Here is a 22,306-nt window from a genome sequence, read left to right as displayed (position 1 = left end):
AAACTTATAACCTTTCCCGATGATCCCATCATAAAAGGATCAAAGGACACGACTTCGTCCTCGATTACGTCCTCCTCACTAGACTCATCCAGTAAAGAGGAACCTGAGCGGGAAAAATCTATAGGAAAAACAAGTACGATAATAGGCTCGCGAGAATGCCTAACGTATAAACTGGATAATCTAGTTCATTTCATCTCTGCGGATGGAGAACTATTAACCTCAATAGGAAAAATACTCGCTAATCTAGGAAGGGTAGATGAACAAACAATTAAAGACCGGAAATTAAAAATCGGACAAATAGCGGTGACTCCATATGGGTCCAATAAAGGTTATAGTATTGTTATTAAAAAGCAGTACTACGTCAAAACCAACGCCGAACACATATTCAGGGGACTCGAGGATCTTGAATTTGCCCTTCAACGAGTGGCCGTGAAGTTGGTTCGTATTTCACGCTCGGGAGATTATAAGGACGAACTACCGAACACGAAATTCCTTGACTGGTTGAACAGGTTACTCGGTAAGTCCAACATAGTCACCACAATATGCTACGGTACAATTCGACGGCCACCGGATGAACAACACTCGCAAATAATTGAAGAATTTCACGCGAGTCTTGTCGGAGGCCATCGAGGGGTGACCAAGACCTATCGCAAAATCCGAGACCATTTTTATTGGCCTTCGCTGAGAAACGAAGTGCGAAATTACATCCGTTGTTGCAAAGGCTGTCAGGAACGTAAATTGGTTTGAGCAAAGACGCGCGAGCCGATGCTCATTACTGATACGCCGGCTGACGTCTTTGATAAGGTATCGCTCGATACGGCGGGTCCGTTGCCTACAACACCACATGGCAATAAACACAAACTAACCATGCAAGACCACCTGTCGAAGTATTGTTTAGCAGAACCGATACCCGATTCAGAAGCAACTATGATCGCCAAAAAGCTATGGCGAGGCGATTAATTGCGCAATTCGGTGCTCCCCGTGCGATCCTTACTGATCGCGGAGCAGCCTTTACCGGAAATCTATCACGCGAAATATCTGAAACTTTCATATAAAATAAGTAACGACTTCCGGCTAACGACCACAAACGAACGGAGCGCTCGAACGAAGTCACATACTGTTAGCGGAATACATATAGCAGTATGCAGATACGTACGATGATTGGGGTCGCTTGTTGCCTTACGCGGAATTATCATACAATACTAGCGTGCACGAGGCGACAAATTTTACTCCTTACGAAATCGTGTACGGGAGGCTGCCTCGGCTCCCGAGTCAGTTCCCCGTGGACGATAAACTATCAACGTATAATTCGTATGTCATCGAGTAAATAAAACGTCTCTCCGAGATACGCGAAATGGCCGGTGAAAATCAGAATCGCGCGAAAGAAACAACCAAAAAATATTATGACAAGAAAATCCGTCCTTTTCCAGGTAAAGCGAGCGACCTTGCCTATGTCCTCAAGGAACCTCGTAAGGGTAAATTCGACTCCCAATATCATGGCCCCTATAAAATTGTCCAGGTAACTGACCATAGCAATGTAATACTGGAAGCAGAAAATGGGAAGAGGATAAGGAAGCATGTCGACAAGGTAAAACTGGCGGTAGTATAAGCCGCTACCCAGTTTACTGAAATTGTACCATAAATCGCTATTCGGCACAATGAATAAATGAAGAAGATGCAACGTATATCAACGCACAGATTGATCGATTGTTTAATGATCAATCCATCCTAAGTCAAATAATCGGTAGAGAAACTCACGTGACCCATTCGAGATTCCAGGAACTACATTGAGAACATCTGATGGAACTAGACATGGTTGATAAACTGCAGGAACGAATCAATCAACTCTCTAACCAGACAAGTATGATGATGCGCCGTAATGTCTTAGCGAACTTCGCGTACCGGGTGGAAGCAGAGGTCAAGCAATATATTGAGACAAGCGAGAAGTATTTACTCGCGATATCAATGGCTAGGGAAGGACGTTACGACCCGAGCATGTTAACAGCGACACCGCTTACCGCCATCACGAGGGAAATACAGTCTCGGGCACCCGATTTTGAATTCCCCCTCGCGACCGAATACTCCATCGAATCGCTATCCTGTGTTGTTAATACGGATATCGTATTCCACTCGGGCAGGATCCTTATAGTGGTTCATATTCTCCTGCTGGAGCGAGCGGCTTATCATCTCTACCGCATGCACGCGTGGCCAGCTTCCCAACGCGGAGCAGAACTGAACGGAACGGCTCATATTCAACCGTCAACGCCGTATATAGTTGTGTCGGCGGACCGCCGCACATACTTCATGGCAGACTCCATATATATGAACGAATGTACCAGTGTGGAACACCGTTACATTTGCTCAATGGAAACCCCTCTGAAAGAGGTATCGACATCACAGTAATGCGAAGTAGTGATGTTGATAAACTCCTCAATCGACGCACACAGGCTCTGCGATGTAAGGATTCAATCAACGGACGACTCGTTTTGGGCGCATCTACCCTCCCAGGGAGGATGGCTCTATTCGCTCCATACACCGGAACATATTCATATACTCTGTCCGGCAAGGATGGAAATCACCACTACTTTGGAAGGTGCTGGGATACTCCACTTCAGCGCTGACTGTGTAGGACGCACCCGAAGTACCTCTCTTACCGGGATGCGTATTTACGAAAGTCGCGAGCAATATTTCTACGCATCAGAGATTTGACTAAACTTCTCTCTAATAACCCCAAGCTTCGGAGAACCGATTGAGGGAAGAATAGAAAATTCAGGACAAAACAACATCTTGTCGGAATATGCCAGGGAGGGAGCAGCATGGAAAATGTCACGTGCTGACGAATCCCTCGATAACGTGCAGCAACGTCTCTCCGAAATTGGCAGCCACCGCCGCGACAAGGAAAAACAGCACGTTCTGTTTACGACCGGGTTTGCCTTGGAATCCCTTCTAGGAATGGTATTGGTTATCTACATATGGCGAACCAACCTTTGCAAGATGGTGAAGCGGATTGGGTTGCCCTGCGGGCGCCCGAAACGTACAACTCACACAAATCATTATGAAGATATCGAGTTAGGCCAGACTAAACAGGCAACGGATCGAGACAACGAAGGCGCCGGAAACCCGAGCGCTGCTCTGGGAACCGCTTCGCGTTCAAAGTACGAGGTGGAAAAAGAAGAAGCAATAGGTCGGCCCGAAGGAAAAAGGGCAGAACCTTCTTGCCCTCTCCCCTGCCAAGAGGCTGAGGTAGCATATTAGAAGAATAGCACCCTAGATGACTCCGAAACTTCTCCCACTACAATATCAAGGAGAAGGAGACCCAGAGGGCCTCACAGGGATTAACAAACGCCATTCGACTCTTGAACCCAGAGCCGAGTAGTCGCGAGAAACTCGAAGAAATTCAGCGCGTTCCGAAAAACAACAAGTATGTCAATCGCCAGCATAAACTATCGCAGCACCTTCTCAAGGGCAGCATCAAACAAGGCTTGCGCGGTCTGCCGCAAGAGCCCGACCAAATGTGCAGGCTGGATCGACTGCTACCAGAGATTGGCACACTGGGCAGGAGGTTCCGACCTCAGCTCCTGCCCTTTCTGTGGGACTGAACGGCCGGGCAGCGAACAAATGAAGCACCCAACGTTGTGCCTAATAAGGTACGACAAGGCGGCACTAAACGCCAAGGCTTCAGCACCAGCACCAGCACCAGCACCGATACAGACGTCGACATCAGCTGAGGCGGCGGCCCCAACCGCCTTGCCGAAGTTGATAAAGGTGCCTCCGCCGGCGAAGATGACATCAACGACGATGACACTCGCGGTGGAAAAGGTGAGGCGCGAGGTCTGCCCAGCCTGCGGGAAAAAGGCGAGCGACCAGCACTGTGAGAAGTGCTACCTGGAGCGCTACCTCTCACACCGGAGGCCGGGGAGTAGTAACTGCACCCTCTGCGGCCAGAGCGTGGGCGACCGACCGAATCTCCACGCGGGCCACTGTGTGGAGGCTTTCGGTCGCCTCCTAGGCGCAAAGGAAGCCCCCGTTGCCCCTGCAGCTCCGAGAACCATCCGCGAGCCCGGCCCAACGACCTCGCAGGACGATTCGCCCGTGCAGACAACCCGACGGGACGGCGCGATGCAGACGACAACGTTCCGACGCCGTATAACTGTTGGCACCAAGGAGAAGGGTGTCCAAACTAAGTGGGACACCAAAGAAAAGAGGACTCAGACCGACCCGACCATGATCCAGGAGGGAGAGGAAGCTCCGTTCTTGATAGACTTTCGCAGGCTGAGCAAGATCATGATTCCCGCGGTGCGATCACACATCCTGGGGCGCTGGCTCTCGCTCCAGCGAGAAATGGACCAGCTCCTCGGACCCGCGGAGGAGGATGCAACAGAGGAAGGCGACTTAATCGCCTGGGAAGAGCCGCCGGGCGAAACACCGCCCGCGACACCAGACTCCCCGGTGAACCTCGCAGATGCTCTGCAAGGTGAACCGGAGGTCGTGTCAGACCTGATCCGGTGGGATGCATCGCCGGGCGGAACTCCACCTGCGACCCCCCCGTTAGCCGAAACTAAGGAAGACGAGGACGCCGAGGCCATCTGAGGACACCGAGGACGCCAAGGCAACCCAAAAAGGACCAGGCTCACGAGGAGGAGGCAGCTGGCGAAGCGCAAGGACAACCGAGCGACGAGCCAGCGGCGAAGTGACAACGAATTGAGTGAAGTGACCAAAACTAAAAAGTGTCGTATGTGTGCGTGGGTTATGAAAGAGCGCATGTGCGATGTATAAACCTCGTAAATACCAATTGATCAAAAAATGCGGTCAGGGGTGAGCCACCCCTCCAGTGCCGATGTCACCGTCGGCTCGGCGCACCGAGACGATGGGGGCATCGACACCTAAGGGGGGAGGGATGTCACGAACGCCGCACGTATATATACCAATGTCAATAATTGTTAATACCGCTTTTAGAAGAGAAAAGGAAGCATAGCTTCAATTCATCAGTTAAATACATATAATATATTCATTATAAAACAGTTCGTGGCACGACCAAAGCGCAACGGCGTAGTTGACCGTCAGCAACGTCAGCGTCTCCGCGCCCGCCAGATCCCGAGTGTAATCAACACCGGGATGAGGCGAGCGCGAGATCACGCGCTTCGAGGATGACCGTCGCGAGGCAAGCCTTTGTTCCAAAATTGTGAATTCAGCAAAAACCTCGCTCGCTGCCCGGCGCTCCAAGGGGTGTCGCACGAGCGAGCGAAGTCAGTCCCGTTAGAGACAGCTAAGAACGACCTCAACGGAACCCGGCTCCTTCGAAGTAACCGCGAATAGAGGTAGTAAGTCCCTTTCCGCCACCGATGATTAGAGGGTAACACTCCAATCTATACCCGGTCGGATAGGCGTCTCGCGTCGCGGCGTCAGTCCTCGAAGATTAGTATAAGTGCTAGAAGCTCGAGTCACGAACTCTGTAGAGACGTGTAGTAATAAGAATAGTGACAAGTGAGTGTAAAAGAGTGAGAGCCGTTTTTCGGATTTGTAATCAAAGAGTGAGTAGACAAAGGAGTGAATGAGAGTATTAGATGAAAACATTGTAAGCTTCCGCGTCTCAAATATTCACCTGCTGCTTTCGCTTGCTATTTGCATTTCATCCATTAAACATTGGGACTCATAATAAATATTATATTACTTAAATACCGAAATCCTCCAATCCATTTTTCAAGGACCGTCCTGTAGAGGGCGATCACCTCCCTACCCACAGAAAAAATTAAATCTAAACCTCTGCGGAAACCTGGAGGGTTTTGTCGTCGCGTGCGAGACCGCTCCGCACGTGACAGCTGCAGGTCTATCAGACTGCTATCAAAAGTTTGATAGATATAGGTGCCATAGCCCCTGCAGTTATGAAGAAGAACAATTTGTTTCGTCATATTTTCTAGTGGACAAGTATCGAGGCACCTGCTTTAGAATAAATTTACTGCTGGAAAGGAGTAGGAAACAAGATTAATACAAAGAATATATATGTCGGAGTATCACAAATCTTGTTTAATAATTCCATTCAAAATGTATTTAGTCTTTAAGAATAGAAGGATATTTCATTTGAAATTGAAATCTCGATGAGTCCACCGTATTAAGCGTCAAGCGTTATTAGCAAGCTATGAGTATAGTTGAATGACGGAATCTTAGCGACAAATAAATGGTTTGTTTATAACAAAGCTTGGACGAAATCGACAGTCACGGGTTAGCTAGCGAGCATACCGGACGTGTTCGGGATCGTCACGCTCAAATATGAATAATCCACGCCAAAATGAACACTTAACATCTTTTCCGCCTTTCCGAGGCTTCACGCCGACATCAGAAGTGGGATCTGGATCTGTTAACCCATAGGGAGCAAGTGAGGATAATGAAGAAAAGTGGCAATTACTTCTTGAACAACAGAATCGTAATTTTCTCGCGTAATTACAAGTGATGAAAACCCCTTCAGTGAATGATAATAATAATGTGCGTCTACCGGAGTTTGATCCTGATAAACTGAAAGTGAACGCGAGATCATGGATATTAACCGCGGATATTTGTATGGCTGATCAACCATTGCAAGGTGCATCTTTGATGATTGTGCTGAGTCATGCCATGAGGGGACAGGCTTCGGCATGGCTGTCTCGAGTATCATATGCCGTAATAACGTGGATTGAAATTAAAGAATTGTTCGTATCAAGGTATGATTGTCCGAAAACTTCTGCTGCATTCTCGATAAATTCATCCAGCAGTAAACCTAAAGAAGGTGAGTGTATTGCGTCATATGATGAATCGTTGATCAATCCATTGATCAATCAGTGGAAAAACTTGACCACTGAAGAGATAGCATTGTGATAGAGCTGGAACATTTGACATAAAACGTAACAGTTCTATATCCTCTCGTAGGGACTGTAACGTGGCATTTCGGTTAGGCCTGCCTATTACAAGGTACTCCCTGAACCCTGGGCGGAATCCAGGAATAAGGGTTTCGGAAATCGAGTCGCGAGATAATCATAGAGAGCGCCAGAACTAGAGTCACGCATCCGGGCTTCGACAGGGACGAAATAGCGAATTACGAATACGATATTGCAGGCTTTTGTTTTTATCTTTTTTTTTCGAGTACACCGGCCACAAGCCAGCGACCAACTCCGACGCCGAAGATATTTCGAGGCTGAGCGAAACCGCGGAGATCTCGCGGGAAGGATACCGAGGCTGCGAAGGGGGAGGCAACCCAGATCCCTGCAGCGCGGGAATCCAAGGCGGACGCGATTCCCGCTGGCGGCCGGCGCGCCGCAGCCTCCCCGCTCACACCGTCTACGCCCAACCGAGGAAACCGCGAGAGACCAGCTAGCGACGAGGGAGCACCACCCCCCCTAACCCCCGGACCCCGTAGAGCTGCGCAGAAGACGACATCGCGATCTAGCCTTAAATTCTGCGCCGCGTAGCGACGACAGGTGCGCGTCAAGTTGCGCAATCTCCAAAATCGATGACAGATCGATTGTTGCGCATTCTTAGGGTGATGACGTCACTAAGGATTAGCGTGACGAGATCGGCGTTGCGGCCGATCGGCCATCTGAGATCGCTCTAGTTCTGGCGATCAAACACCGTGGTGTCATCCGTCAAGCTTTGCGTAGAATTGAGTTTCGAGTTTTCTTTTTTTTGTTGCTACGTGCAAAGATTTCGGGTGTCGTTGCGGGGAATTGAGTTAAGTTTGGTTCTCATCTTCTTTGGTTGCGGGAAACGGAATCTTGAGTGTTGCGAGGAAAAATGGCCAGCCACCGTCACGAGGGAGTCAGTGCATTCGTAAGCTGGATGTGGAGCGGTAAGCATTGCTGATATCCTTGCGATCGAATTTCGAGAATAATTGAGCGAGGGCTTGTCCGAGAAAGGATAGCCGTTTGTAATTTTTGTGTCGAAAAATTCTCGAAATTCGTTAGCCAATTATTTCCTTTGGTGACCGTAGCCTGAGTTACGCGTAATAAATTAGAGCCAATTTCGAGGGATCGAGAAGGTCGAGTCGAGCCACGTGTTTGAGACGAGGCACTAGTGTCTCGAATTGAGTGCAACCAAATTCCGTTGCACGGGGCCACGTCGAGTCCATTAAAATAAAGTGTCACCGTTCGGGTATGTCGCGAATCGTCAAAGGGGGAGCGTTGAAACTCGCGAACCACGCTAAGACTTCGCGGAGAAGGTTGAACTCGGATACGTAGTTTCAAGTATAGTCCAGTCATTATATACATTTGGAAATGAAAATGAACCGAGAAAGCCAAATTTTGGATATTACGTGAGGGGCGGCTGGAAAAGCTTAAGTTCAAATTGTCGACCAAAATAACCTTCTGCGTTTTCCGCCATCTTGAAAAAAGAGTTAAATTTAGTTTTTTGATCATAACTTGGTTCCCCGTTGAGATACGAAATTTTTTATAAAGTACCTTTTTGTTGCTCTCTGCACGATCTACAATTAAGATTCTATACATTTTTCACGTATCGGTCGTCGTTATCGAGATATCGATAAAAAAAACCATAAATTTGGGGAAAAAAAATTGTTTTTCGCTATTTCCTTTTTTCTCGTCAAAGATATTGAAAAATGTCCGAAATGAAACTTCTAGAGCGTGTTCAGACCTACAAATTCATTTTTTATTCTTCATTTCCGACAAAAGTTACGGCCTCTAGCGCGCTGCAAAATCGGCCCCAGCGCGCCCGACGCTGCAATAATGTGCGTCTCGCCATGGAGCGCGTCTATACGGCGACCGTTAGAGTTTGGGCATGAGTCAGGTATAAAAGACCCTTTTTTCGTGTCCGTGCAGGAACATCTGCTCCTTATTCGTAGCATTTCAGTCAGGTATCTCGAGTCTTTTGAAGCGAGCGAACGTGTTTGAAAATTTGTGTGAAAATGGGTGATTGTTTCATTTGCAAGAAACTTCTGATTGACGATGTTTATGTGGCTAAAAAGAGAGCTGTTCAGATTCTCTTAGCGGCGAGCGTGAAAAGAGGACGTGTGGAGCATCAAGAGATGTTACAAAATATTGACTCAGTGAGTGTTCATAGTTCGTGCTACAAAAAATATGGAAACCAACGGCTAGCGTCAATTACTTCTCGACGAAGCGAGTCTCCATCGCAAGAACCAGAACCAGAAGAACAACTGCAGGTCATTCCCACTTTTGATTTTGAAAATCGATGTTTATTTTGTGGAGAAATATTTTGCAACGAATCAAAATTGCAAATGCATAGACGGAAAAAATTCATTCCGTGGTAGAAATATCGATGAAAGAAAAAGTTATGGGATACCTGTCTGGACGTGACGATGAATTTGCCACTTCAATCATCGAGCGTATTCATGGTATACCTGATCTCGTCGCAGTAGGAGCTCGATACCATCGAACATGTATTTCTCATGTATATCATGCACTACCTGAGGAGGGGAATAAGAAAGGACGACCTACGGGGGACAAAGTAGACGAGGCAATGGAGGCAATTTACTCCTTTCTAAAAGAAAATTCCGACGAATGTCAATTTTATATTAGCGAGTTGGTGAACCAAATAAATAGAGATTTCGTTCCTCACATCGGAACGGTTAAAAAACATTTGCAAGAGAAGTATGGAGACGACATTCTCATAATCGAAAAACAAGGACGTGATAGCGTGGTGTGCTTTCGAAATACCGGTTTCAAAATACTCTCGGATAAATGGTACGGAGAAAAAAAAAAGGATTATCACGAATGTATCGAGGAGGAACTTCAACAGCCAGGACCATCAAAACGACGAAAAACGTGTGAAAAAAATGACCACGAATAATTATTATTTTTGCTGTATAAAAATTATTTGATTAATAAATTTCATGAATTTGATTTATAATTTGGCTGGTTCATTAATTTATTTTGTATACCAATAATTCCCTGAACTACCATTCACCATTTTTACGTGTGGATACAACCGTGCGAGCGGCTCAATCGAAACCGGGCACAGTCTTACTGACTTTGCGGCGCGCTAGAGGTCGTAATTTTTGTCGGAAATGAAAAATAAAAAAATGAATTTGTAGGTTGATATCTTTGACGAGAAAAAAGGAAATAGCGAAAAACAATTTTTTCTCCCCAAATTTATGGTTTTTTTATCGATATCTCGATAACGACGATCGATACGTGAAAAATGTATGGGACCTTAATTGTAGATCGTGCAGAAAGCAACAAAAAAATATTTCATAAAAAATTTCGTATCTCAACGGGGAACCGAGTTATGATCAAAAAACTAAATTCAACTCTTTTTTCAAGATGGCGGAAAACGCAGAAGGTTATTTTGGTCGACAATTTGAACTTAAGCTTTTGTAGCCGCCTCCCACGTAATATCCAAAATTTGGCTTTCTCGGTTCATTTTCATTTCTAACCCGATTTTTCCGACGTAATGACTGGACTAGTATTAACGAAGTAGGAGTAAGAAAAGGCGTTAAGGTAGTAATTAAGATTGCGGCTAATGCGGCCCGTGTGCCTTAATATAGTTTTGTTTGTTTGCCCTTTATTACAATAGCCAAGGTGGCGATTAGCGCCATACCGTAGAGGACGATCGCGGGCAGCGCGTCGGGCAAATTTTGTTTTTGGTTTTTGTGATTTAGCGTTTATTATTGAGGCAGCGACCAGTGCACGTAGGCAGTGGAGGTCTTCTAGATCTATTACTTTTTTTTGTCTTTCTTTTTTTTTGTGTTAAACCTAAGTATTCAATTTTGAATCGAGCATAGCGACTTACGAACTATTATTTCTCTAGCTTTGTAATTGGACTCGTGAAGAGCAACTTTTGCAGTATTATTATTTTGGTTTTGTATTATCGCTGGCCGGAAATATATTATTTTAATTTTATTATTGCTTTGTAAAATAACGTGTTGGCGTACGCGTGTCGTAACTCTCTCTACCCAAAAATTACCCCTTCCCTCTCCGCGGTACTGAGCAATCGAGTAAATGCCTGAGGTATAGCGCATTAATGATTTCGAGGCGTGTTGATCACGCCAGGCGCCCAACAAATCTCGCGATATTGTTTTAGGTCCAGGATACCTCGCGGACGCCGATTTATTGTGCACGCGGTGAGTTCTCGGTCATTGTCTCCGAGTGACCGAGGAGCGGAAAAATCCACGTCACAGTACATGCCGGGGATCATTTGAACGAGTGCGAAATTCATCGTGCAGCATAGCCCGCCTTGTGCGCTCGGCTTCCTTATCGGCAGCAATGCTCAAATTACGCGATTATATGCACTTTATATGCACTATCGCTGAGCCCGGCGAGAGGCCGGGTAGTCAGTCTCAATACTGCTTTCCGGCGTTAAGCACGCCTAATTTTGCTAGTACATAAATTTAATATAGCGTTAACGCCCGCACTCACTATTGTTGTGATCAATTATAACGTAATTCTCTGTTTTGAATAAACGTATGAATATATATAATAGTTGCGTAATTTTCGCATGACAGCATTATCAACAATAATGGCGCATATTGCACGTTTTGAATCAAGTGTTCAACGTCTTGCTTACACTACTGAAACTGTCACAAGAAATCAACTCGATAACGAGTTGAAAGCTATGTCATTTTTTAAACGAAGATCTGCAGATAGTCAAAATGAACGAAATGAGGGATCCGAGTCCAAACGATTCAAGTTTACGCCTTTATCTCCCGGAATCAAATGTTTTCTATGCGGAGAAATGGGCCAAAAAGCATCAACGTGTCGGTCAAGGAAGGAAAATCATGAAAGGGAGAGACAAATTGGTATTCAAAAGGAATTGGGGAAGAAAAATTCTCCAGTTCGATCTTCAGATTCCATCATGGGTTTCAAATGTCAGAAGATTGGTCATTATGCTTCGCGCTGTCTTGAGAAAGCTGCAAAGGAAGGATTGAAAAACGGTAATGGCAAAGTTATAGAGCGCCGTGTTGACATTTGTGTAATTAACACGCCTGCTGGAGTTTCACAACAAGCCGGTGAGCGATTTTCATTTTACTATGACTCAGGATCTCAATGTTCTCCCATCAAGGAGTAAATTTCTTGCAAAATTCGTGAAAAGAGATCAAATAATGTTGGTACTGTGACTGGTATTGGGCAAACAAGCGTTAATAGCACTTTGCAAATTTTTTCGACTGTCAACATTGACGATATTACTATTGAAATACTTTTTCATGTTCTGCTTGATCGATATTTACGTCACGACGTTATGATAGGTGCGAAAATCTTAAGTCAGGGTTTATCTGTACTAATGATAGTTGACACATTGAAGTTAACCAAAACACATGTTGTAAATACGTGTAATGTAACGGTTCATGAGTTCAACCTTGACAGTGTGGACACCGATATTCCTTTGGAATTTAAATCAAAATTAGTATCAATTTTGAACAAATTCAAGAATCAATTTGTGTATGGTACTCCAAAAGGTCGTGCGGATGTTGAACCCGTAAAAATCCTCTTCAAAGACCCAAATAAAACAGTTTATCGTCGCCCATACAGGTTGAGTGAAGAAGAACGGAAAATTGTTCGTGATAAAATAAATGAACTTTTGAACGCTAAAGTAATTTGTCTCAGCTCTTCTCCTTTCGCAAGTCCTATTCTTCTTGTCAAGAAAAAGACCGAATGTGCATCGATTACAGGGAGTTGAATGACAACACCGTTCCAGAAAGATTTCTGTTGCCCCTAATTTCTGATCAAATTAACAGACTCCATGGATGTTGTTATTTTACGATCCTAGACATGGCCAGTGGATATCATCAGCTGCCGATACATCCTGATTTAATAGGAAAGACAGCATTCATCACCTCAGAAGGACACTTTGAGTATCTCGCTTTACCTTCCGGTCTTCGTAACGCTCCTGCGGCTTTCCAACGTGCAGTGATAACAGCTCTGGGTGAACTTGCTAACACGTATGTGGTAGTCTACATGGATGATATTTTTGTTGTTGAAACACAAGATGTAGAAGAATCTTTAAACCGAGTGGAGAACGTTTAAAGCACACTCACAAAGGCAGGTTTCTCTTTGAACATCAAGAAGTGTTCCTTCATGAAACAAAAGGTGGAATATCTAGGCTATGAAGTAAGTCAAGGTGAAGTTAGACCGAATCCTCGAAAGATCGAGGCCCTGGTAGCTCTGGGGCCCTGGGACCTCCTCCATAGACCGTATCCCAGTTACGGCAGTTCATAGGGTTGGCGTCTTCTTTTCGTCAATTTCTGCCTAAGTTCTCCCAAATTTTGACGCCATTTTTTGCCCTAAAAAGTTCTACAAAGAAAAATCTGAATTGAAAACCTGATCACGAGGCTATACGACAGAAAATTATCACTTCTTTCACCAACGAACCAGTACTAACAATATACAACCCTGAGAGTCCAACTGAGTTACACACGGACGCAAGTTCTATTCGCTGTGAGCCTCGCTCGTGCCGCCACCTAGCGATTTCTAAAGCTAAACAGCCGGCGTGTTAATTTACATTAGAGGCATACTGATAAATATCCAAATTAGCAAAATATTATCAAATAAGTGATATTTCCATTGTAACAGTGAAGTGAAAAGTTAAAAATAATAACGAGTTGAAACTCCAGTAGTATGTAGCAATATAATATTAATAAATACACAATGAAAACCACTACCTTTCACGAATAAAGGTTTTTATTATTCTGCTTGATAGTTTTTGTTTTATTAGAAAAAATTGGTGGCTGTAAATTTACTAAGACGCAGATAACATGAATAATATTATCGATGCAAAAGAACAAATGTTCTGGAATTTTATACAAAATTTGATATGTTTTAAGTCGTTGCATAATTCTTTCTACATGAATTCGAACTCTTGCGATGTTGTAAGTCAGATCTGTTTCTTCTTTCGAAAATTCTGATTTTTTTTCCAAAAATGGTGGCATAATAAAAAATACTTGTTTACCACTTGCATCAATGATAGATCTGATTTCAGGAAAACCTTAATCTGCTAAAACCACATCACCATCTTCCAATGAATCTACCAAATTTGATTCAATACTTAATTGGGAATCACCTTTTCTACCGCCAGCAACTTTCGATTTGAAACAGATGAACCCAGATGGTGTGATTCCAATTACTACTTTAGCTGTAAAACCTTTCTTATAATGAGAGTAACAGTAAATACGGTCGTCAACACTTGACGGAACATCTATCTTGAATTCAGTGCAGTCTATGATAAACCGAGTATTAGAGTACTGAGGTTTAAAAAATTCTGGCATAGTTTTCTGTACGGCAGCTCTACTTGGCCAAAACACTAAATTTGAAGTTGACGAACTCAAATATTGTAAAGTTGAAAAGAATATCTTGGAGATAGTTGACCGATGTAAACCAAAGAAAATTGCTATGGCTGAAAATGTCAATCCAGTTTTTATTTTCACTAAAAAAATTAAAAGCCTCTGTTCTCTTGTTATTGTAGATCTTTCCGATGGGTTTTCAGTTTTAGATAATAAAAAATTAAAGTTCTGGAAGTTCACTCCAGCAATACCTAATAAATCTTCATCGGTCTTAATAGATGGAAAACCACAGAAACTACGCTGTTTCCTATTTTGTTCAACTACAGCCTCGTTAAAACCAACCGACTTATCTACTCTATCTGTTAACAATGTGCCGCATTGTACCTCTTCATCTTTCATTTTTTTCCTATTCACAATAGTTTTGAGAGTGGCAATTTTCGGTATTTCAGTTTGAACTTCAGCATCGCAGTAGTTAGTCATGTAAATATATCTGTTACAAGTGAAAGTTTTTGTTTGTTCGATACAAGCAGAACTTACAAAATCTACTTGACACTCTTAATCACTTTTTAAAATTACTTCGGCACTGCTTATATCCATAGGTTCACGTCCACTATTATTGACAACATTGTTGGAGTCGTCATTAACTTGATTTCCAGTATGACAATTCACTCCGATGTTATGCTTGTGAAGAGTCTTTCTTCGGTTCATGAGTGGATTGTACCTATAATAAATAGATACATATGTTATTATGTACATATCGATGTATTTATTATTCAATTTTATAATTATTTTTTACTTCTCATACATTTACCTGCTCAAAACAGCTCTTTCATTTACTTGCTTTGCATGATAAACTGGAGGGAATAGAGTTGGCGCGTAGCTTGGACTCGCAGGATCATCTGATTTTTTCTTGCCAATGAAATGAGCATTACATATTACATGATGAGTTTTTGGAGTCCACTTTGAACCATCAGGACTGTAAAAAACAATAATACTTATGTATTTATATAGTGTTTCATGCAGATAGCATAACAGTTCACCTATTGATATAGTTGGCTTGATTTTAAAAATATAGAAAACTAAGGCATCGAAAGTAAAGTTATGTTACTTACTTTTTTCTTTTCACAGCAGCAATCCATTTTTGCCTTTGAACTATTTTATGTGATGCAGTTGGAAACTTGTAAAATATACAATCACTAGTTTTACCGTTATTTTTGCAGTTAACAGCACAACAAGTGTAATTCCACATACCGTCTATTGTTTCTCATACAAAATGCTATCACAACACACGCTGGCTCAACTCACTACTCGCCACCCCGCGCGCTGCGATCGTTTCGCAGCTCCCCTCCAAGCGGCGGCTCACAGCGAATAGGCTATGGGGCAATTCTTATGCAGAAGAAGGAAGGCAGGCTTTGAGCAGTGGCTTATTTCAGCAAACGCACTACGACTGCAGAATCAAAATATCACTCATACGAGTTAGAGACGCTTGCAGTTGTTAATTCGGTGAAACCTTTCAGACATTACCTACATGGCTGTAAATTTACCGTAATAACAGACTGCAGTTCGTTACAAGCGTCACGAAAGAAATTGGATCTCACACCACGAGTTCATAGGTGGTGGGCCTTCTTGCAGGCATTGGATTTTGACATTGTTCATAGAGACGGAAAGTGCATGAGTCATGCTGATTTCTTCTCTAGAAATCCTTTGCCTGAAGCTCCTCGCAAGACCTTTAATAAAGTCGAGCAAAAGGAAGTTTATACCACAGATCTTTCTGGAAATTGGTTGTCTGCTGAGCAGCAGCGGGACTCTGAAATTTCTAAGCTAATAAGTGATTCAAATGAGAACCGAGTAGACAAGGAAATGTGTAAAACCTTGGAGATCCGATCGGGCATTTTGTATCGAAAGATTCAACGTAATGGAAGATCACCGTGGTTGCCCATTTTACCTCGAGCTCTTAGATAGTCAGTCATCAATACCGCACACGAATCCTTGATGCATCTTGGATGGGAGAAAACTTTAGAAAAGTTGTATGATCTTTATTGGTTTGAAAAAATGTTCAAATCTACCAGAAAATTTGTGGATAATTGCGTCACTTGTGAAATCACTAAATCTCAATCAGGAAAAATTCAAGCAGAATTGCACCCGATTCCAAAGATCGCCATACCCGGCATACAATACATATCGACGTAACTGGCAAGCTCAGTGGTAAAAGCGACAAGAAAGAGTATGTTTTTGTAATGATTGATGTGTTTACAAAATTTGTAATTTTACGTCACGCACTTCGCATTGACACAGTAAGCAGTATCAAAGCCTTGTCATATTGTGTATTTTTGTTTGGAGCTCTTATTAGGGTGATTTCCGATCAAGGACGTTGTTTTGCGAGTACAGATTTCTGGGAATTTTGTGAATCTCACAAAATTAACCGACATCTAATAGCAACTGGAAGTTCTCGTGCGAATGGACAAGTTAAACGAGTAATGAGTACACTCAGAAATACGCTGACAGCTGTCGAAACAAGTAAAGAACGATCATGGCAGGATGCATTATCTGATGTTCAATTAGCTCTGAACTGTACTGTCAATCGAGTCACTAAATCCAGTCCATTTGAACTTTTAATGAGCAAGGTAGCTAGGCCATTAAAATTGATGCTTGCAGATGATACTGAATCGCAAATTGACTTAGACGAGGTCCGAAGTTTGGCTGTAGCAAATATGGACAAAAACGCCGAGTATGACAAAACTAGATTCGATCGGACAAAAGCAAACGTTGACAAATTCGTGATTGGAGATTTTGTATTGCTTCAAAATGAAGAATGCAATCAAACGAAGCTCGACCCTAAGTATAAAGGACCGTTTAAAGTAGTCAACGTGCTTGACGGAGACAGATACGTTCTCACAGCCCTTGATTCGAATAGAAGATACAAATACTCTCATGATCGATTAAGAAAAATGCCCGATACCAGCATTCAAGTTGACATTGAAGATCAAGACTCCTTGCTGGGTGAATCTGATGAAATTTCAAGTGTGTATACAGACTTAGAATCTTATAATTGACGGTATATAGTACAGGCTTTTCTGATTAGAAGTATCAACAAGAGGTTGAATCTGTAATATTTTATCCAACTCTGGAATACGCGTAATGAAACTGAATTTAAAAGAGTGCGCCGTGGTTAAGGCATGATAAATGAGTACCTGTCACTGGAAGGAAGTGACAGAGGTATTGTGTACCCTGTTACTGGTTAAGAGCGGGAGGTCTCATCACTGGATTAAAGTGATCTGAGTTCTTATGAGAAACTGAGTGTAAGAATGTTTCTCACTTGAATGGCCTGAACTATGTTATTAACTTCAGAATACACAGTTTTCCTATTTGAATTTGAATCAGAAGGCCAGGGTGGCCGAGGCGAATAATTATTGATATTTTTTTTTGTTTTTATTTTCTTTTGCAGATGAATCACACGAGGACGTGTGATAGATCAGAATGGCCGTGTCGGAGTATCACAAATCTTGTTTAACAATTCCATTTAAAATGTATTTAGTCTTTACGAATAAAAGGATATTTCATTTGAAATTAAACTCTCGATGAGTCCACCGTATCAAGCGTCAAGCGTTATTAGCAAGCTATGAGTATAGTTGAATGACGGAATCTTAGCGACAAACAAATGGTTTGTGTATAACAAAGCTTGGACGAAATCGACAGTCACGGGTTAGCTAGCGAGCATACCGGACATGTTCGGGATCGTCACGCTCAAATATGAATAATCCACGCCAAAATGAACACTTAACATCTTTTCCACCTTTCCGAGGCTTTACGCCGACATATATATATTTGGTTATATTTGTAATGGTAGAAAAACTTAAGTACTGAACGCGTCTGCACAGAACGGCTGTTCGCTTACGACTAACTCTCCCCTCATACGCAGCATGGACGCTTGCTACGGCACAAAGCTTTTTTCGGCTATCTCCGTAATCGCTCGAATACTCTCGTTGCGTGCATCAAACTCGAAGACTCGTCTCAACACTTCCGCCGTCTGAGTGTTTGATGCTCAGTCCGAGATTGGTGTACAACTCGATAAATCGATTCTTCGGAAGCGCCTTCGTAAATATATCTGTCAACTGAGACTCGGTTGGAACGAACAGAATGTTGATCTCGCTACTCTACTCTCTCACGTATACGATGAAATTTGATATCGATGTGTTTTGTTCTTTTGTGAAATTCAGGGTTGCGAATCAACCGAATCGCGCTTTGGTTGTCAACATAAAGTGTCGCTGGCTTACCGCACCTCTGTACTATTCCACTCAACAGTGTGCGAAGCCACACAGCTTCCTTTGCCGCAGTTGACGCTGCAACTGACTCCGATTCAGTCGTGCTCATTGATACAAGCTTTTGTCGCTGCGACGACCATGTTACGATTCCACCCGCTATGCAAAATGCGTATCCCGTCATTGAGCTACGTGTAGCAACATCGCTAGTGAAATCCGCGTCTGAGTACCCTATCAGCTCAGTTTTTGACACACTCGCGCGATATTCGATACCCATGCTAACTGTTTCGATTAGATACGAAACTATGCGTTTTACTGCGAGTCAGTGACTCTCATTGTGCTTGTCAAGAAACTTGCTTACAGCATTGATTGAATACGCAAGATCTGGACGCGTTACCACCCCGAGAAACATTATCGACCCGACCGCTTCACGATATGGTGCAGAGTGTTTTTCACTCTCGTCTTCAACCGGATACAACACCGTGTGAGAATCCGCCGGCACGGAAACCCCTTTTGCCTGACTCATCCCGAATCGTTCGATGACTTTCTTTGCGTACGCCGACTGGTGAACGAACATCGACTTGCTTACTCGAACACGACAGATTTGCATCCCGACAAACGAACTACAATCCCCGAGAGTTATTTCGAACGCTTTGCGCATGTGACGTCCCAGACGCACTAGTCAACAAAAAAAAACAATTCTTAACGTTGACGCACGCGGAGCGACACTGCAATAACGGAGCCCTGTTTTATTTGAGGGACCCGGGCCCCCGCTATGGATTATATTCGTCGTTTAGGATGATATGGGGTAACGTAAATGAGCGTCTTACCTTTAGTCGAGGTAGATGGTCTCTGGTTCGGAGTCCAGGTCGATAACTTCCGGCTCTTCTACCCAGTCGTATACGGTTGGTACAGGGAACAGCTTCCTCCTAATGTCGATTTGCTCGTATAACAGCCCCTCGCTGACTCTAGTAACCGTCTGTATGACTTCACGTTCTACGCCGTGAGTTGAGAACGGGTGGTCAACCTTGGGTTGGCTGGATGCGTGCGACGAGAAAGAGCCCGATTCTTCGTTAGAGCTAGGTTGTGTATAGATCGGAAGGATCTCTACTGGACCGTTGATACGTTTGATTCTGGCTTGTAATATAGCTTGCTTCTTAGCCCGTAGTCGTCGGCCTGCGCGATGTCTATTCTTACGACCGTGACGTTTACTGGACTTTGACATCTACCGATTATAGAAAGGGGTAGGAGTTAATTAACTTGGAAAAGCTAGTTTTACAAGCTTAATTAAGTCAGCGTCTCCGCTAACAACCAATGTTAATGTGGGTAAAAGGGAATTACCTTGGAATATTCACTGACTCTAGTTTTAGGTTCAAGAAATGAGAACTCGATGAAATAAATCTTTGTGTTTAGTATATTGTTACAGATAATTCGAAAAAGGTACAATATTTAATATTCTAGTCGCGTATATTGAGAGTTTACGTTAAACAGAGCGCTTAAGCTATAGCGAATGTATACTAGTTCTAAACGTGCAAGTCAACTGTGCGACTCGTAGAGATTTACAAGAACTAGCGAATGTGTACAAGTTCTAAACGTGCAAGCTAACTGTGTAACTCGTAGAGATTTACAAGAACTCGACTGGTCTGCTTGAAGCGCGGATGAGAAGTGATGTCCAGGGTGCGAAGCGTCGACCGTCTCAGCTCTCGAGTGTCCTGGTGCGCATGCGCGGGGCGATGGTGCGCGCGCCGCTGGCCTGCCTTGACGCGCTCGGTGTCACGTAGGCGCGCGTGACGTCAGAGCCTTGGAATGCGGCTCTTTGTTGGCGGGGTCCCGTTAGGTCCGACCTGTTGCTGCCTGCCTGCGTGCACGTGTTCGGGGTCCGGCGCCGATTTGTCGCTGCCTGCCTGCTTGCACGTGTTCGGGGCCTGACGTCATGCTGTGAGGGTTGTCTGGTTTATGGCCCTGTTGTAAACCGGTCCCTGGCTAAGTGCGGTTCTGGCTTTCATCCCTGTTTATGGCGGTCGAGTAGAACAGGTTTTTCCCGCTCGACCCTTGGCCTTTGTTCTGAGTTGGCGTCGGTCCGTCGGCCTGGGCTGGAATTGTTTGGCTCAGTTTCTCCTCGGGTATCGGATCGCCGTGTCGATGTTTCCTCTTAAGTGCTTCTCGGTACTTGGACGATTTATTGCTTCCGTCTGTTTATTGTACCGAGGTCCGGGGCTGTTTAGTCTAGAGCGTATCTTAACTATGCAAAATCTTATCTTTACTAGGATGAACGCTCAGCGGGTGTTTATGTTAGGGTTCGCCTACGAACCTTTGTTTAAGTGCTTCGAGTCCCGCTGGCCGCTCTGGTTACAGTTATTTATTTATTCTAACAAATGTGGTTATTCCTAAGAAGTGCACGTGGTCGAGCGCTGGACGTGCGGAATGTCACGTAGGCCTGCTGAAGGCGTATTTCGGATGAAGGGATAAGGTTTCCCTTTTGCGCGTCGATGACGTGTACTCCTTTTATGTAATACATATATGAGTATATTATATTTATGGGTAAGTTTATACGATTGTTTATTATATTGTTTATTTTATCATTCGTAATAAGACGGCATGATAATTATGAGTATGCATATATATGTGTACATTCCTGAATAGCGCGATATGCGTGTATTTCTCATAGTGTAATATATGATGAGCGGGCGAGCCAAGATGGCGGCCTCTTAGCACGACTGTGAATATGGCTTGCTGCCTGGTGCTTTCTGCCGGGTACGCCATGTTGCCTTGCTCTTCGCTTATGAGATATTATAATGTATTCCTACATCTTAGGTATGATACAGGTATGTGTTATGCTAATAGTAGTATACTCGAGGTAAGAGAGCAACAGTTCTAGTATGATAATAGGAAAAATATGTATATGGTAGACGTTCTTCCGGGGACGTCACACCCCCCTCCTTATTTGAAGGAAATAAGTTTTATTTCCGTAAAAGATCTTAGCGGCGTTCACTAAACCAAGTTAAGATCTTTTGCTCTCTGTTGTGCTCTTTCCTCGAGCTTCTTCAACTCTATGTCAGAATTCAAGTCTAAATTTTCTGGAAAGTGAATTGACTGTGACGGAACGTGGTAAATTATTTTATTCAGTGGTTCCGTCTGCTCCTGGGCGTCAGTCGTCATTGGTTGATCGGTCTTTTGTCCTCGTAGGTGCATTAACAGATGCGTCACCGAGTCCCACAGTGAGGCTATCAAGTGGTAACTGCATCCATATGCTGTGTGGAGCGTGTAACCATGTATGCATGTGTCGATTAAGAATTTCAGCAGTGCCCATACGGCCCAGATCCCCCATATTCCTCCGACAACACTCCCGAAGGTGGTGAATCCAGTAAATAGTCTTTTTGCCGTTGACTCTGCTATTCGCGTTAGAGTCTTTTCGTCTAACAAGTTATACATATTGATTGTTCCCGTCCCGATGGTCTCGCCTCGGGCGCCTCTGGATATGGTGTCGAGTAGTGCAGGTTTTTCTGCCGGAAACATGATGTGTTCCCGTAATTCTTGCAATTCCTCCTCAGTGTAAATTCCGCTTGATCCCAGGGGTCCAGGATTACTATATTTCCAATTCATGTTTGTCAAGGGCTTGAGTTTCTGCGGTACCTTGGCTTCGGATGCCCTAGGTGTGAACTTGTACCACGTCTCTTCTACCTTAAACATTGGCGGCACGACCTCGTTGCAGCTCCTCCTGGTTCCGGTCTTCACGAGAATCCTCGATTTGGGTCGCAGGAACATGCTCTCATTTTGGTGATTCACAGGAAGATCATTGTAACATTCTGCCGTCTTGCGGAATTCCACTTCTACT

At 43.9% G+C, this 22,306-nt stretch overlaps 1 protein-coding gene and 1 long non-coding RNA gene across 2 annotated transcripts; one reads left to right on the top strand and one right to left on the bottom strand.

Moving 5' to 3' along the window:
• Positions 1-11,328: 11,328 nt before the first annotated feature.
• Positions 11,329-17,754, top strand: LOC124292725. Its single transcript, XM_046730394.1, has 2 exons — positions 11,329-11,944; positions 17,658-17,754. Exons 1-2 carry the CDS (start codon positions 11,434-11,436, stop codon positions 17,678-17,680), a joined length of 534 nt encoding a protein of 177 aa, XP_046586350.1. The 5' UTR covers positions 11,329-11,433; the 3' UTR covers positions 17,681-17,754.
• LOC124292726 lies at positions 15,063-15,577 on the bottom strand. The gene is made up of 2 exons (XR_006902632.1): positions 15,325-15,577; positions 15,063-15,188 (listed from the first exon to the last, which is right to left on the bottom strand). It is a non-coding gene; the product is annotated as an uncharacterized LOC124292726 (long non-coding RNA).
• Positions 17,755-22,306: the final 4,552 nt, after the last annotated feature.

Source organism: Neodiprion lecontei, chromosome 2 (assembly GCF_021901455.1).
Source record: "Neodiprion lecontei isolate iyNeoLeco1 chromosome 2, iyNeoLeco1.1, whole genome shotgun sequence".
Taxonomy (NCBI): Eukaryota; Metazoa; Arthropoda; class Insecta; order Hymenoptera; family Diprionidae; genus Neodiprion; species Neodiprion lecontei.
Note: the sequence above shows the minus strand (reverse complement) of the source record. Positions and strands in the feature narration are given on the sequence as shown.

Coding starts and splice junctions, on each gene's coding strand:
- LOC124292725 (XM_046730394.1), top strand. CDS start 11,434: ATGACAGCATTATCAACAATAATGGCGCATATTGCACGTTTTGAATCA. Junction 11,945..17,657: donor TGGAGTTTCACAACAAGCCG/GTGAGCGATTTT, acceptor TTTCTTTTGCAG/ATGAATCACACGAGGACGTG.